The 16,548-nt window shown below is 35.9% G+C and overlaps 1 protein-coding gene across 3 annotated transcripts in view; it reads left to right on the top strand.

The window, feature by feature from the left end:
* NWD2 (NACHT and WD repeat domain containing 2) overlaps nucleotides 1–16,548 on the top strand; it is a 57,627-nt gene that overhangs the window by 20,466 nt on the left and 20,613 nt on the right. Inside the window, exons 2-3 of one of the 3 annotated variants that reach the window (XM_049794979.1) lie at nucleotides 1,561–1,649; nucleotides 6,543–6,659. In XM_049794979.1, coding sequence (XP_049650936.1) covers nucleotides 1,561–1,649; nucleotides 6,543–6,659 — 206 coding nt within the window. Of the gene's footprint in view, nucleotides 1–1,560; nucleotides 1,650–6,536; nucleotides 6,664–16,548 lie in introns of those variants that run through there. The other 2 variants (XM_049794988.1, XM_049794998.1) reach the window with 2 other exon arrangements.

Here is a 16,548-nt window from a genome sequence, read left to right as displayed (position 1 = left end):
TGTCTTCAGAACACATTAGCATAGTTAATATATTTTAAAATGTGAAATTATGAATACATAATATTGTTGCACTTCAAGAGAATGTTTTATAAAAACTACTATGCCTTTGACTCTTTTCCCTATCAAAAGTTTGTGAAGGAAGAACTGTGGTGATTCAGATAAATTGGATGAAGCTCATGGCTGTACTTTTGAGCTTTTGTGGTATAGCCTTTTTACCTTGATGAAGATTTCACAAGAAATAATTCTCTGGAGGTCTTCTGGATTGCTTTCTGTTTATAAAAATAAATGGTAATTATACCACACATTTGTGTAATATTTCAAAGGTATATTCAAATATTAATAAGGGTATTACGAATTTGGTTTACTTAATTAAATTACAGATTTCACATTTTCTTAGGATTGTCAAAATAAAAAATATTATAAATCTGTGACCATGATTCTATGAACAGATCTCTGGTTTAGACATATCAGCTGTGGCTCTGGTAAACAAAACATTGTTAGAGTGCATACATATATCTGGTTTACAACAGTATGGGGATTGTTAAATCGGTTTTAACCTATTGTGTTTTTTCAGTGCAGTTATACAAATATTGCTTTAACTGCAGCAGATGTTCTCCATCATTCATAAGTTAACACTTTATTTTTCATCACATGGCACTCAGACCTAGTGGTTTACAGCAGTTGAGTTTTATTTTTGAAAATAACTTAGCAATGGTGTCATCCCTCTGTGTCGTAACTCCGTCAACACTGATGGCAATCTAGACCTAGCAAAATCCATCACATATTCTTATTGGGAAAGACAATAAAATTTATTACCTGTACAAGATTTCATTACTAGCCAAATTTACTTCACATTTGACAGTATGTTTCTTGACTGGTATGTTTTATAGAAATGTGTTCAGATTAACTTAGATAGACAGTACTTAATAACAATTTTGGTCTCATTGCCATATTGTACTTCATTATCAAAACACATGTAATTTTGCATGGTAGGAATAACATGATGTCAAAACTGTGTGTTTAGTGTGATAGCAGGAATCACCTGGACCAAAAGATACCATAAATAATGCTATTAACAGCTTTTTTCCTTTTAAAATACTATCAGATTAAAGATGCTGATGAAAGTGATAGTGTTTGACACACAGTGTCATTAATTCATGTTATTGACTTATTTCTAAGTATAGAGCTCTCTTTTATCTTTGGTATATCTCTTTGTTCCATGGTGTTTCTAGTTCCTAAAATTCAGCTTCCTGAAAAATAAATAGAAGCCAAACTGATAAATTCAGACTGCTGAATTACAAAATTAATTCAGTTGCACTGTATTGAAATATGCTGCAATATTAAGATGTGTATGAAGCCTAATGTTGGACATCAAACACATTTATGTATTTGTGCAATATACAGTTTGGAGATTAAATCCCAGCACTTGATTTTCATTAGGGGTGGGTGGGTGGTGTGGTGGATGCGTGTTAAGGGCTCTTTTTTATGTGATACATCTCTCTGACTAAAAGAACAGAGTTCATATAAATATTGTTAGTAACATCTTTCTCCCCAATACAGATACAATAGCAGAAAGGAGTGCCCTAAGAGAACATGTGTATCCTAAGCTGAGAGAATTCTGCAGGGAGAACTATGGGCTGGAATTTCAGGTAGGTTTTTTTGTGTTGAATCTCGCATTACTTTTCTTGAAAATAACTCTATTTAGAACAGATAACATTTTTAAATATCATTGGTAAAATAGAAAATTCCAAAAAATGTATTTCATATGTAATTGTACTGAACTGATGTACTTAAATTATTTTACAGCCAGATTTGAGGTAAATTCTAAATAGATGAAAACCACACAGTTTTACAATGCCACATTGCACTGGTGGTAAAAGCAATAGGGCAACAAACTGACAACTTTCACATTAGAAACTTAATAAAACCACCTCTATATTAGATATTCAAAGTATTTAAGAAGAAATAATGTTACATTTGAATTACCCTGTTGTACTTCTAGAAACCATACTTAAGTTAATGCAACCTTTTTTTAATTTAATGTAATCATCACTGGAGTAGCAACATCTGTATATTCATATAACTGTTAAATTATATCTACTCTAACTATGGGTTTGTCTTGCACTGTAATGTGGAAAATAGTTTAACCAGGTGAATATTGAAACTCATTACCAAAACAAATTGAATGTGGAGCATTTCTATTGTGAGTATATACTATGGAATTTGCTTCCTTTAACTTCAATTGTAAAATTCTCATTGCTTCGGTCAGTTCATGTTTTCCTTTGTGTTAGGGAAGACATAGACCCACCCACATCTTTGGTAAGAGCCAATTGGTAATAAATACAGTTGCATTTGACTTAAAACACATGAGTTTGGCATCACAGTTGAAGTCACTGGTACTTTTAAGTCAGGTGTATCCTATTCACAGTCCAGTAAAGTCATACAGTAAAGTCCCATATATGTCAGCAGGCCTGGAACTGGTTCTCTGCTAACAGAAACAATTACAGTGTGTGATGTTGTAGAAATACTGTTCAATTTTTCAAAAATTCTCGTTCTACATCCTCAAGCCTTCCTTACATACTAGTATTAACCTGCCATCTTAGTGACCCCAAAACCTCAGCTCTTCAGAGTGTAGCTTACTTGGAAACAGCTAATGCCTTTTATGCAACATCCTGTTCCTCCCAGTGTATTATTCTTGATGCACATGCAGCTGGTTTTTAATCAAAATAACAAGCTGTTAAATTAGGATATTTGGGTTTAATTCCCTGAGTCACAGTGGAGTTGCTGAATCTGCATGGTGGTAAATTCCAGAGTGATTTTTGATTATGGCTATAAAAGAATTTCATCTCAAGGTCCTAGCTCATCAGCTGATTGGGAAGTCCCAGCTGCAGCGGTACATGCAAGGCATAGCAAAAGATATTTAAATAATAAAGCATTTTTTTCCTGTTACTACCATGTAATACTAATGGAAAATATAAACTTTATTTCTCAGTCATCTTTGAGGAGACATCTCAGTGACAAAGGGGAAATGTCTCTTCCAAGTAGATCATAATCCTCTGAATTTTTTGTGAGAGGAAACATGTCTTTCTTCAAATGGATTGTAATGTCGTCTCTAGAGGAGGTATAATTACATTTATTGTAGTTGATATTCATGGAAGCAAATTATTTTATTACATAGTTTCAACACTAGGAGCATCCTTATGTGATATGAGGTCTGAGAGACAGCTCCACTGACACATTTCTGAAAACAGCTAGAAAGCTATCACATTTCTGTGGAAGCAAAGTAGGAAAACCTGTACAAAAAATTAGCTAGGGAAAGTAGTAAGGCATTTTGGAGGAAGCTCTGAGGTAGACTTTATCAAAACTTTTTTTTTTTTTTTTTTTTTTGCCTTTTCCATTCCTGATACACTGAGTTTCTTAGGTTAGCATGCAAAATCAAGACTACAGTTTTTAGTGCAGTGGTGTCAAGACAATATTATGTACTTTTCAGATACAGGGATAAATTTGTATTTCCCTGCACAGAGCAGAACACATAACTTTTCATCCTGATATGTAATCTTCTACTGACCAAACAAGAACTACCTTGCATGTGACTACCACAAATGTGCTATAATATCGGGTGACCTGAAGACACCCTCTTCCTGATAAATAATGACCCAAATGAAATGCATTTGAGTACATTCATTGCTCCAGCTTCCACTGAGACGGCTGGCTGCACTGTTAAGTGTTTCAGTTGTTGCAAAGCATAAGGTCTGTCAGGCACCCTCAAGTTGGTTGGAGCTGTTAGGGAACATAACAACCATGTGTGTGGAAGCAGAACTGAATATATTCAATCACTCTATGAATTTGTTTGCTCGATGGACTTCCTCTTCCATTGAATGAGAAAATATTTCTGAAAAACAGGTATTGGTGAACACAGAAAGCAAGTAAGCTGAGAAAGACTTCCAGAGTGTATGGTGTTTTGTACCTGAAATACAGTATTTTTCTAGGGGAGGACAGAGATGTTAAAGAAAGTAGTTGTAATAGAAAATTTTTGAAGAATAACTAACCATAGTTCATTAGCAGCATACTCTTTTCTTCTTGGGAACAATGAACTCTTTCAAAACATTTTCACCATGTGATATATACTAGAAGGAAAGTGGAATTTCGCATGAATGAAATTTTTTAGTGTTTTTTTAAGCACTTGGAAGCAATAAAATTCTTTCACTTCATTAGAAAAATCTGTGAAACTGTAAGATTGGTAGGACAAAAGCTAAAATAAGCAAAAGGAAACACTGAATTATGAACAAAAAGTCTCTGTTAGGTGACTACTGTGGAAGTGAACTAGACCAGTGTCAGTCCACTGTGTGTAAGTAGCTCTCGCACAGAGCACTGGTTGTCATCTCACCTTGGCAGCCTTACTGAAAGTTAGAGTGGGTGTTTGTCACACAGTTTTTCCAAGTATAAGTGAAAACATACTTCAACATCAGATACAGTTGTCTTCTTGTTCCGTTTCTTTAATTTTGTAAATCCTATTTATTTTAGCTAGCATAAAGAATAACTGATAAGCCTCTCTTTGAAATTCTTGGTGCCTTTAGAGGTTTGATGGCTCAAATATTTCTTCTTGAAGGACAAAGTTACAACATGTTAAGCTACTATGTGCCAAAATTGTGTTACCCAATAAAAATAACCTATAACATTATAACACACAGAAGGCAGCCACTGAGCCCCTACAATATCTGCTGTTCCAGAGAATCTCCTCTTCACATTTACAGAGTTAGCGTGATTTCTGCACAGTTAATTAAAATAGAAATTGCTTTTATGTTTCAGATGAACTTGAGCAGCACAATAAATTCATTCAATAAGTAATTCAAATATTTTTGACTGTACGCTGAGGTGCTCTAATTTTATGACTTGAATACTTAAGCTCTATCATACATCATTCATGTAATCAGACAGCTGAATACAATGTGAAGTTCAATAATGAAGTCATATAGATAAATAACAGAAGGGAGAGAGGAAGAAGGGAACACTTTTTTCCTAATCAGAGTAAAAGAGAAGAGGACAGAGAAGAAATCAGTGCAAATGAGGGAGACAGGAAGGCTGTTTGAGGTGCAGTTTTGTAAAGCAGAAGCTGCTTGTTCCAGCAAAATTTTAGAACAGAGTTTCTGTAAAAAAATAAAGATATTAAGTGTATTTTCTTGGCAGTGAAAGTAAGCTATAATGCATTTTATACATTGAGCTATTGCACTCATCATCAGTTAGGTGGTGCATTACCTCTCGTGTTTGGCAACAGTGTGCCTACTCCAGCAAACACTGACACATGTCCCAAACTTTTCTGGAAGAAATAACCAACGAGACTCTTGGTGGTAAAACTAAACATGGCCATAAATGCTTCTAGATTAGGTCTTAAACCTTGGCATTTATTGTTATGAGAAATTTCCCAAGAGATTAACCACCTGTAAACTGGTGAATTTTACTTTTACATCAACGCATTATTAGTTCTTATATTAGGTCTTCAGGCTGATTTTATGATCTGTTTAGACAACAGCTAGTTTTGTGGTTCTGTTTCTTGTGGAAACAGCAGAGTGCTTCCACAGTAGAAATAATATTACAATAAACAATATTGTAATATATTAATGTCTTAATACAATTTCAATTTTGTTTTAACTATTCACTAGACCTTTTTTTTTGTTCAAGGTACATACATGATATTAACAATCAATAGCGGCATAAATGAGAGAGTAGTAGCATGTACCAGAAGTTTTATTCTGAAAGAAATGCATACATATGATCCCTATTCTTTTAAATTCAATTTTCCACAGTAAGAATTCAGCCTTCTAGTTAAAATATGTAGTGAAAACACACTTCATCACTTAATTTCTTCAAATAAGTTTAACATCCATATTCCAGTTTCTTCCAGGAGTTTGTTTGCAACTAATTACCATCACAAAACTGAGTCTAGCTACAGATAAAAGGCTGAAGAGCAAGCTGTCTGTCACTGCATATCTATACAATCTCTGCTTTCAAAGTAACAAAGACCAGCTGACAAAGGAAGTACGATATTACAAAACTACACATACTCTTTCTTTTGAGCCATGTGCACAGAATGAGTTTACATCCTGTGGATACAAGTGACACAGGTTGTCAAGTTGTGGTCTTGACTGTGATCCACAGCAAAACTCCCATTAATTTCCATGGAGCCAGGATTTTATCAATGCTTTTGTCATTCTTCTTACTTATCTATTATAAGCAATCTAGTAGCAAATAAAGACTACATCAAATCAAGATCTTGTAATGCTAATCTCTGCAAAAAAATATTAATATGAAATGAGAGACTGTCCCAGGAGGGACTATCTGGGAGGGAAAATAAGAGGCTTAAATTGTTATTTATGTAAGGAAACCCTGCCAGTCTGTGTAAGGACTGGTTATAGACCTCATTGCCTTTTACTGCACTGCAAAGCAATGCTTAGTAGTACATGAAATGTTGACAAATCTAATTTTTAATTTGATAGGTAGAAAGGGCATATGTTAAAGTAACAATGTTACATACTATTTTCCAGGTCATAGACCTATACTGGGGAGTTGAAGCAGATGAATGGGACAGTCCTGAGCTGCAAAAGACTCGTATGAAGCTGTTAGAAGATTGCTTGAAAAGTTCTGCAGGTCCATGTTTTGTTGTGGGTATAAAAATAATGTTTTACTTTACAACAAAAATATAATGTTAGCTGTCCTAACATGCATGATTCAGTAACAAATGTATTCTTTTCTTCTTTCTAAAATACTTGATATTCCTCACTGTACATTTGCTATACTGCATCCAAATGTTTCCCTATACAGCACTGTAGATTAACAGTGATTACTCAGTATTAGTGGAAAGAAGGATCTTTCACGACCAGTCCTCATAGCAAGATGGGTTTAGAAACCACAAGGTATGACTGTATTACTGTCACAACAGAAGTATGGACTACTTGTTTAAGGAGGCCACCATTAATTAATTCTTGGCACTTCTCACACATGCATTATTGGCTGGCCTAGAAAGACTTAGAAAAGCACAGCAGCAGTCGAGAACTATCTGCTCTGATCTGCATTTTGCTGTTTTGTATCATAAACCCAGGGCAAGTTAGGATGACAGGTATTAGAGTGTGAAAAGGCTGGAGGTCGGTGGCAACCTGAGGAGACTCTGCGTCATTGTGGTTTTACTACTCTCTGCCTTCTCTTTACTGTTGCTAGAACAAGCATTGCTTTCAGGATTCTTCAAGAGTCAGTAAAGCTGGCAAAAAAGATATATCTTCACTGGCTTTTCCGATTAGGCTTAAAGGAGAGACTGAACCACTTTTACAGGAGTGGTTTATAAAGCTTTCCATATTTATTTTAATGTCAGAGAGGTCTTTTTCTGTAGATGAACCTGTTGTTTTAGATCAAGCTCAACAGTCTTCAGCTATCCATCACAGCTTTTACAGCTGAAGCAGTATGAATTTATGAAGTTATGCCAAACATTGTGTAGGGTTCTAATAGCTGAAAGGCACTGGGAGTAGGCTGCATATATAAAGTTCTGTCAGGTATGCTTTACCCCTTCCAATGAATCATATACAACAGATTTTGCTGTCACTGATTTTATGTTAAATATACAATTCAGAGTAGTGCATTTTTTTTCTCTTTCGTCTGGAAAGATGTGCACCATGTTTTAAGATGAACACAGTTAATGTGAAAAATATTTAAAGTCCAGTTTAGTGCATGGTATGCTGACTGTGTTAGTTTTCAGTGCATAGACAAAAAAGATATGACTTTTGATAAATGCCTCTTTCAAGCTGCTTAGAGTAGCATAACCTCTTTATTTATGAAGGGTAAGGCTGTTCTTTAACTTTCTGGGTAGATCTAGATAGAGAATCTCTCTAATGAGATTGGCTAGTCAATGGTATATAGTGCATACTTAACAGCATCTATTAAAGCATCAAAACAAAAGACAAGATGATTTGGGAAGAATGTGGGTATATTTTGTACATGAGAAGTACTATGTGCAAGGGAGGCTTTAGTGAAAGTACAAAAATTACCACAATGAATAGGATTTGCTATGATCAAGGATACTTCTCTAAAAGATAAGTATTTCTATTCTTCCAAACATATTTAATTATTTTATCAGCTGTCTTGAAGCTCCATCTTTGTGAGAAATAAATGGGGGATGTATGACAATTATTTTTCTATGCATAGTTCTAGGACTGCAGAGATTCTAGGGTAAGTCTCAAGTTAAATTAACCTCTATAAAACTCATCATTTGTGTTTAAGAAGACAACCAATATTATTTTAAGACAAAGTGCATGCAGAGAAAAAAATAGATAACCTGCCTACATTAGATAAATTCAGTTCCAGTTTCATTCTAGTGGTATAGAAGGACCAGAACATACAGGGCAAAAGACAGACTCATTCAGGATCTATCTGTCAGGCTGAATGTTTTCAGGTAAACTTGCCTAATCCTACCTAACTAATTTTGTCAATTATTACACTAATTGTTAGTGTAAGTTTTACTAAATTACAAGCATTTTGCTATTACATGTCTTTATTACAAGATTTCAAGGATTGGCCTAAAAGTAAAAAAACATTGCTTCTGTTTACTGCTGATATACAACTGATTGTCTTCTCCGTAGTCACTTGTCTATTGCAACTGGAAGGGTAGTGGAAGTGCTTGTTGCTCGGACATCAAAGGACACCTGCCACTCTCATTTGACAGCTTTAATTAACCTCTGTTTTGATGTTAGCCTTCAATAGAAAACAATTTTAAGACCACACCTTTGCTATTCCAAATTTTCTTTTCTATAATATATTTGCTAAGAAAATAATTTAGAAAAGGTAGATTTCTCCTCTATACTTAAATGTAGCTAAGTGAACCCTAATTTTCAGACTTGTCATAATAAGACAGAGAAGAGTTCTGAAAAAACTGCAAGTCCTTGATTATTATTTTTTTAAAGGGAAAAATGTGAAAGATTTAGCAAACTGAAACCACAGAATCCCATGGGGATGGAAGGGATACAAAACACTGCCTGCTGTGAAGGCTGGAGATCACTTCTCTCCATGCCAAAGATGAGACAAAGAGCAAGCTGTAGCATGTGTTGTTCTGTACTTTTATTACACCCTCACAACCATCTCGCTGCCTGTTTCATTCACCTGCTTGCCTCACTCTGTTATTTAGCTTCAGAGCCCTGGGGAACAAAGGCTGTCCTCAGCGCTTGACTGTAAAGAGCCCGGCACGTGGAGTACTGAGTCTGGGGTGGGTTTGATGCTGTCATGACACTCTTTTTCACAAGGACACACTGGCCCAGATCTCTACAGAGTTTGCATAGCTTCCACCTTACGTGACTAAATTTAGTTTTCTGGGCTTATTTTTCTACTTTCTATCTTCCCTTTGATGAAGAAACAGAGTTGGAGCAGAAAGGCATGGCATTTTTCCTGTAGCAACACCCAGTGTCCTTAGACACGGATGTTCTAAAATCTCTGACGGTGAAGGAAACCTCGTCATGTACCATTGCTGCATATTTTAGCAGCTCAGAATTTTGAAGCTGTTAAGAACTGCCTGGCTGATATTGTTACTAAGGAAAGAAATCAAGCCAAATCAGAAAATTTAAACAGAACAAAACAGTTAGCAAAGAGGTTGCAGTGAGCCGGCAACTTCAATATTTATTCCAGGTTTTCCAATTATGGGCCAGAGTAATAGCTCTCTCAATGACTAGACTGGCAAAACTACAGAAATCTCTATACACATTTGTTGTTTGCTTTGTTGTACCTTAGTGGGATGGGGTTTATTTCATTTACACCACCAGTTGAAGACGATTCTACTCCAACAAGCATAATTAGTTTTAATTTATAGTAACATAATTAAAAACTGACTTTGGCACTGCAGGCTTTGGGCACCTTCCCATTTCTTGAGAAAGTTCTATAAAATGTGCCACTTCCATTCAGCTGGTTGTTGTTTTTTTTACTTTTCAGTTACCACTTTTTTAATTCAGATGCAGATCTGGGATTAAATCGGACTATTCAGAATTAACTAGCAGGTGTGGATTGATTTTAGAAAGTGTTTCTTTATGGCACTTTGTGCCTGCATTGTGCTATCAGATGGAGAGAAAATGAAATTCAGTTCTTAAATTAGTGCAATGTGTAAGCTGGAAGTCCTAAGCTTTTCTTCAGATACAAAACAACAAAATCCAAATGAACACATATCCGTAAACACAAAGAAGGAAGCAGTTCTGAAAAAAATGGGTAATTCATTTCCTGTGACACTTTCTTTGGGAATGTACAGTCCCTCTGTTATCTACTGCCTGAGCTCCATCAACACTGGATCCAATTAAGGGCAAGGGGAGTTGTTTGGGTTTTGGTTAGGTTGGGTTTTTTGTTTGGTTGGTATTTTGCTGTGTAAAATCACAGCCTATTATAGGTGATCATTTAAAAACTCATAGCCTTTACTGTAGGTAAATACATACTGTAGGTAAATACATACCATGCTATTTTTGATTTACAGAATAATTTATCAAGATTTTTTTATGAGGGGAAAAGTACTATTTCTGTAGGAAAAATACTTTCCGTGCAAATTTTATGCAGAAATCATACTGGTTGTCTCTGGAATCTACATGGGGAGATTGAAATGCAGTATATTTATTAAATTGTGAACTGCTTAAACTCTGCATTGCACAATGATGTCAAAGAAAAAATACATTCAGTGCATCACTGGAACCTTTACATTTTGTTGGTTGTGTTTCCTAGTAAATTCATAAGAGATGGTAATACAGACAGGATGGTAGAGTGACAATAAAGGTTATTGTCAGGTGTCAGTCCCACAACTAGTACTGATCATGAACAGGATTCATCTGTTATAGATCTAGTCTTGATACCTTTAACAACTAATACAAAGAAATAGGTACCTCTACTAATATCTGAGAAGTCATCTTCTGGATGACTGTTTCTCCATTAACAGCAAGGAGACACTAGGGAGTTAGACTGCTGAGTTAGGAACCCAAGTACACTGCTTGATATCAATTAAGGCCTTAAGCTACTTAGGGTGTCATTAGTCTATAGTGATTATTTGCAGAATAAGTTTACTGCCCTTTTAGTGGGGTTCCCTAACTAACACTCCATTACTAACCTGCTGTTGATTATGCCTTAGTACAGATCAGGGAACTGGCAGGCTTCTCTGCACTTCTCTTCAAACACACCCTGCAAGTTATAACACGTGGGTGCTCTCTTCCATCTGTGCAACTCCACACAGGCTCTGCCTGAACTGCTGTTCTTGCATGACTATGTCCTGAAAAATCATAAAATGAAAGGGAGAAATGGAAATGAAATAGTTTGTCACCTGTAACAATTTGCTCAATTAAATATGTTTGGGTTTGTACAAACCTAAGAGATTGTCTCCACCCATCGGTCAAATCATCTGGTCCAAAGAATAGTAAAAACATTTTCTACCTACTGTGAACAGCCACTGTAATTTACATTATCCCTCTCAAATTATTGACAGCCTGTTGTTAATTTCAGCATTAATGAACCATTAAAAAAGACCTAGCATTATAAAATTGGGATTCCAGTGGGATTTTAAAAGAATATTAGCCATTTACAATATTTGGCATGTCCTTAAATCAGCCAGAAATTGAAGGCAAAATATGGTAAATTGAGAAGTGAGATGTTTTTTACACCTTTGGATCTTTGTGTTCCTACAGTACAATGCATGCTTTAATCATTCCATGAAGTATACTGCTACTTGGTTCCTTTTTGCTTAGTACAAATGGTTGATAATTAATTCTGAGCACATTCCAGCTCAGAGAAAATTCCAAATTATATTACTTCAGCTCTACTGAATCTCCTCAACTCCCATTTCAGTTCTGGTGTTACTTTAGGGTTTACTCCTAATGTGAAAACCACATATATACAGGTTCTGGAACACCTGACTTAGGTTTTACTTTTGCTCTCATGGGAAAATTGCCACACATTTTAAGTTAGGGAGGCTAAAGTCAGTCAAATGTGTCTATATTAAAACAGCCAGTTTAGGGGGAATGCTAAGCACCCAGTGCTCTTCAGGAATTCAGCAGAAGTTATACGTGCTTGGTACATTTAAGAATTTAATTTTTCTCAAGGAAGCAGCTCTATATATAGCTTTTAAGTGAATGAGGAGAAATAGCTGGAACCAGACTTGGCACAGCAGCCCATCTCTCCCAATAAAGTATATTCCAAGAAACAAATATCAAATTACAAATTTTCTTCTCACTCCGCATGTGATTTAAAACCCGTTCTAATAAGAACTCTCTAAAATGTAAGTGGGTTTGGGGTCATACAGCATATCAGGAATGGCTCCACAGGACTTGTTGGCATTAATCTGAAGTAAAGTATATGTCTGCGGACACTAATCCTGTTTTAGGAAAGATTTTTCTGTGAATGTCAAAGTAGAACTTTGTATATTTTTTTAAACCCTTCAAAACAGATAAAGTGATTAAATTTTAAAGACATAGTATGCAACTTTCCCCTCAGCAAGCCTTGGTCTCCTTTCACTGCCTCCAGACTAACAAGCAAAGGGTGTATATCCCTTTCCACATTGTTTGTCCCTGAACAGCAGATACACACACAGAGTGGAATCAAGCACGGGGTGATATCATATTGATTAAGCTATTGTAAATGAGTTCCTTGATCTGCTTTAGGGCTGGGAATGTATTTGCCTGTGAATCATCTCTGATTCTCTAAATCTAAAATCTAGGGTCTAAAAATGCTTACCCATTTTTCAAACATAACCCATTGAAAATAGCTACAAGATTCATCAGGCAGCTTTTCCATGGAACATAGAAACTGCATGGGTTTTAATGTGGTCTTAAAATAGCTTGCATTTTCAGCCTACAGTCAGAAGACTACATATTTTCTGCTAAGTCACTGTATTTCTTTTTCTTGACATAAATAGAATTTTTGGTGCTGCCTTTCAGAATAGTTAAGTATTATATTTAATATAAATGACCATATTAGTGAGAACAAGATTAGCACGAACTCAAATTTCCATCATTCTATGTATAAAGTGTAGAGGAAGAAATAGGCTGCATGAGATTTATGAGATTTATTTTCTCTTTACACTCAAGAGCTTTACCAAACCATCTTCTGAGGTAATATTGTAATCAGCTAGATGTAACAGTCTGTTCTGTAAATGAAACTGTACATCAGAAAGCCAACACTGGCTGTTCTGCAGAAGGGGGAGGGGGCAGGAATCCTAAACCTTGCAATTCTATTTCGGTGTAAAGAAAATGCATACTTTACAGTATTTAGCAGTCGGTTGCTAAGTTTAACGAGAAGTCTTAATGCTATTGCTTGCACCTAGGGTATATACCTTCCCTTTTCTCAAATACAGAGATTCATTTCAGGGATCCTTTGGTTCTCCAATTACAGACCCAGAAACACCTACGCACAAAGTAACTAGGTAACTAGTTCACTTTTCAGTCTGATTATTGTTAAATCAAGCTAGCAGTAGCTGGGTCTGTTTTTTTAAGATAATCGGAGTGTATAATTTCACAGGTTCCTTTTTTCTTCAATGAAAGATACTAATTTACGGAAGTAAAATAAAAGAGCAACAGTGTTCTTCATAGTGATACTGGTATGCATCCATAAGGTATTGCCTTGTTTCTCTTAAAATATTTGCTTTCAGTGCAAGGTGGTTTTTTTAGAGTTACTGTTCTGTTAGCATGCCACATAGCAGCTAATTATCATATGCTTCTTTCTTTCATAACTGGAAAACCTCACAGAGTAACTTTTTATTTCATTCCACTTTTTGAAAAAAGGAAGAGGAGAATACTTCCTTAGAATGCTACGGAGACTGCAATCATTATGAGTAAACTACATGTTATTTTCTTGTTAACTATTTTGCATAGTATAGAAATTGCTTTAATGCTTAAACCTGTTTTAAAAGAATTTAGAATAGTAGTGCCACTCGTGGCTGGAAGAACAGCACATTGCCTGGCCACATACTTTTGCAGAGTACGTACTCTGCCTCTCAGTCATGCCATTGCACGGCATAGGCAAGATAGTGTTTTTATTGAGACAAGTGTCATGACCTGATGTTCTTTGCTATATTTCATTTGTTTCCCATGGGGATTAGCTACAGAATTTTTAAACATTTAGCTAATGACTTGACCTATTAACTGCAGGCAGTATTTAGTATTTAGTGCTTGTACACTTACCATTAATTTTAGGTCTAATTACCTTTTAGTTAAAAAATAGTGTTAGAAGAGGCATGAAGATATCCCACTAGAAAGCTACTATAGGTAAGGTTTTATTTTAACCTAGTCCATTCTTGAAGAATTATGGTAAGTGAAAACTAAGAGGATTTATAAAGGTGATTTCTTTCATCTATATTACAAATGGAAAACCAATATTGGGTAGTACTGAAGAACAATAGGTTTTGAAATGTGGCAGTTCTGAAGGTGGCTGTATGAAAAGATGGATTTATATTTAATATAAAGTAAATTATTAGGGTTAGCATTCTCACTGTAATATTTGGTGATGTGAATTAACTGTAAAGATTGTTGACACAGTGAATACTTTAAGTAATGTTATTCTTCACCAGCCACAGTCTTTGTCAAGTTTGTAAGGGGTGTGGTTTATGAAGCCAAGGAAAGCTTTAATCTCTATTATCACAGTGCTTGCTTTAGTCTTTTTCTTTCAGTTTGGCTTTTTTGACGATCCCTTCCACATTTTTCTTTCTCTCCTTAACTGTTATTTCAGCTTAGATAATTAGTTCCTTTCACAGGAATTAGTTCCTTTCATCCTGCCACTGTGCTACTGTCCTTTCTAGCCTCCTACAATTTTATATTTTAATAAACCAGAAGAAACAGTTCTTCCCCTCCCCTGTGGAAAGTAGGGAACGCATGCAAATAATTTAAGAACATACAGAAGGGACTGATCAGTTCCACATCACTCTTAAGTTTACTGGGCCATCATGCTGCTAGCATTGTTGGGGAAGGAAAATTATACTCTTTCTATATGTGTCTCTTCTTGTGCAAGGACTTATCTAATAATTTCTTTTCATCTTTGAAGGACTAGATTGAAAAAGTATCTGTTCAGAGAGTACCAGTCACCAACTGTCCCAAATAAAAAGCCCTAAAACCTAGGCCAGCTGGCTTGAAGGAAAGAATGTTTTGTTACAATTGGCACATAAGGATACAGAAATCAAATAAAAGTCATCAAAATCCAGGAACTGGTCAAAATAAATAATATAGGCCATTCCACGTGTACTTGCAAAGCAGATTTGATGTTACTTTATGCTACTTGTTTTGCATACTGTGATAAACAGTAAATTCTGGGTGCTGTAGAGAGGTGGCATTATCATCTGCCAGAGCTAATGTCCCTTATACTAAAAATTTGCCTTTGGCCTTCATTTATTTTATGTCCCTGCAAAACGTATTTATTAATGGTGTTTTAGATGCTCCACTACACACTATGCAGTCATGGGTCATATCAGGCTCATGGGGACTGTATTATTATATGCAAGTTGTGAAATCATTTTCTTGACATTTAATTACAAAATTAGGTTTTCATTTATAGACTCAATGAATATCAATCTGTTTAGTTCTAATAAGAAGGGGGAAAAAAATGGCAAAAAGAAATTTGCAGCAAAATCTCATATCATGTTACAACTAGCTTCAATATTCCTAAAGTTGGGAGGGGTGTTAAAAACTCTCTTATACCATCAGTGATCTCTGCCTCTGATAACGCTCATTAATTAACACTTTCTAATACCTTCATAGTGGCTATACATGTTACTGACAAACACAGCTTAATTATGTTACAGAAAAGCATAAATATATAGGTCTATTTCTAATAAAGAGTGTGTATGCGCTTACAGTAGGATTTGGATAGGTTTTGCAATCCTGAAAACCCCTCCTCAGTTGCTGCAACTTTGGCAGTGATTACAGACTAGATGCCTCTCTGTTAATCCCTTAGATGGCTAATTCATCTCTTCTTGCCATGCACAATGTTACTTTAATCTAAGATCTTTGGCTCATCATTTATCACTTAAATACCATCCCAAAATGGGAGTTCAGAAACTAAGCAGCCCTTCTGATGAGTGCTAGCAAGATCATATTTCCCAGAATACAAGGACATGGCCCCTTGTTCTTAGAGGGTGCATGGGTGCGGCATGAGGCAGAAACCTTTCTCACATATGAAGCATACCAAAGAGGGCAGAAAGGATGCAGAAGAGTCCTAGTTTTTAACTCCTGGGGTTGGTGTCCAGAAGCCAGTGCTCTGCCCTCCCAGCTGACTACACTGATAGGCTCAGAGTACCTTCTTCCTTTCTGGTTCCATGATGCCTGTATCCCTGGATGCTCAGTAAGGCACATTAAACAGCAACAGTAGGAGAAGCTTTTCTCCATTAGCCAGCCTTCACCTGTGAGATGCAAGACAGTACTTAAAACCCTACCACCATTCCTCCCTGCTTGGGTGAGTGTTGTGATTATTTTACAAAGCAGGGGAGGTTACACCACCATGCCTTCCTCTAAAAGACAAGAAAGCTATGTTTCCCACTCCCTGTAAGAAGGGCAGTGCTTTTCACAGACA

The sequence above is a fragment of the Accipiter gentilis genome, chromosome 3 (assembly GCF_929443795.1).
Source record: "Accipiter gentilis chromosome 3, bAccGen1.1, whole genome shotgun sequence".
Classification (NCBI taxonomy): domain Eukaryota; kingdom Metazoa; phylum Chordata; class Aves; order Accipitriformes; family Accipitridae; genus Astur; species Astur gentilis.
This window is presented reverse-complemented; position numbering and strand designations above follow the sequence as displayed.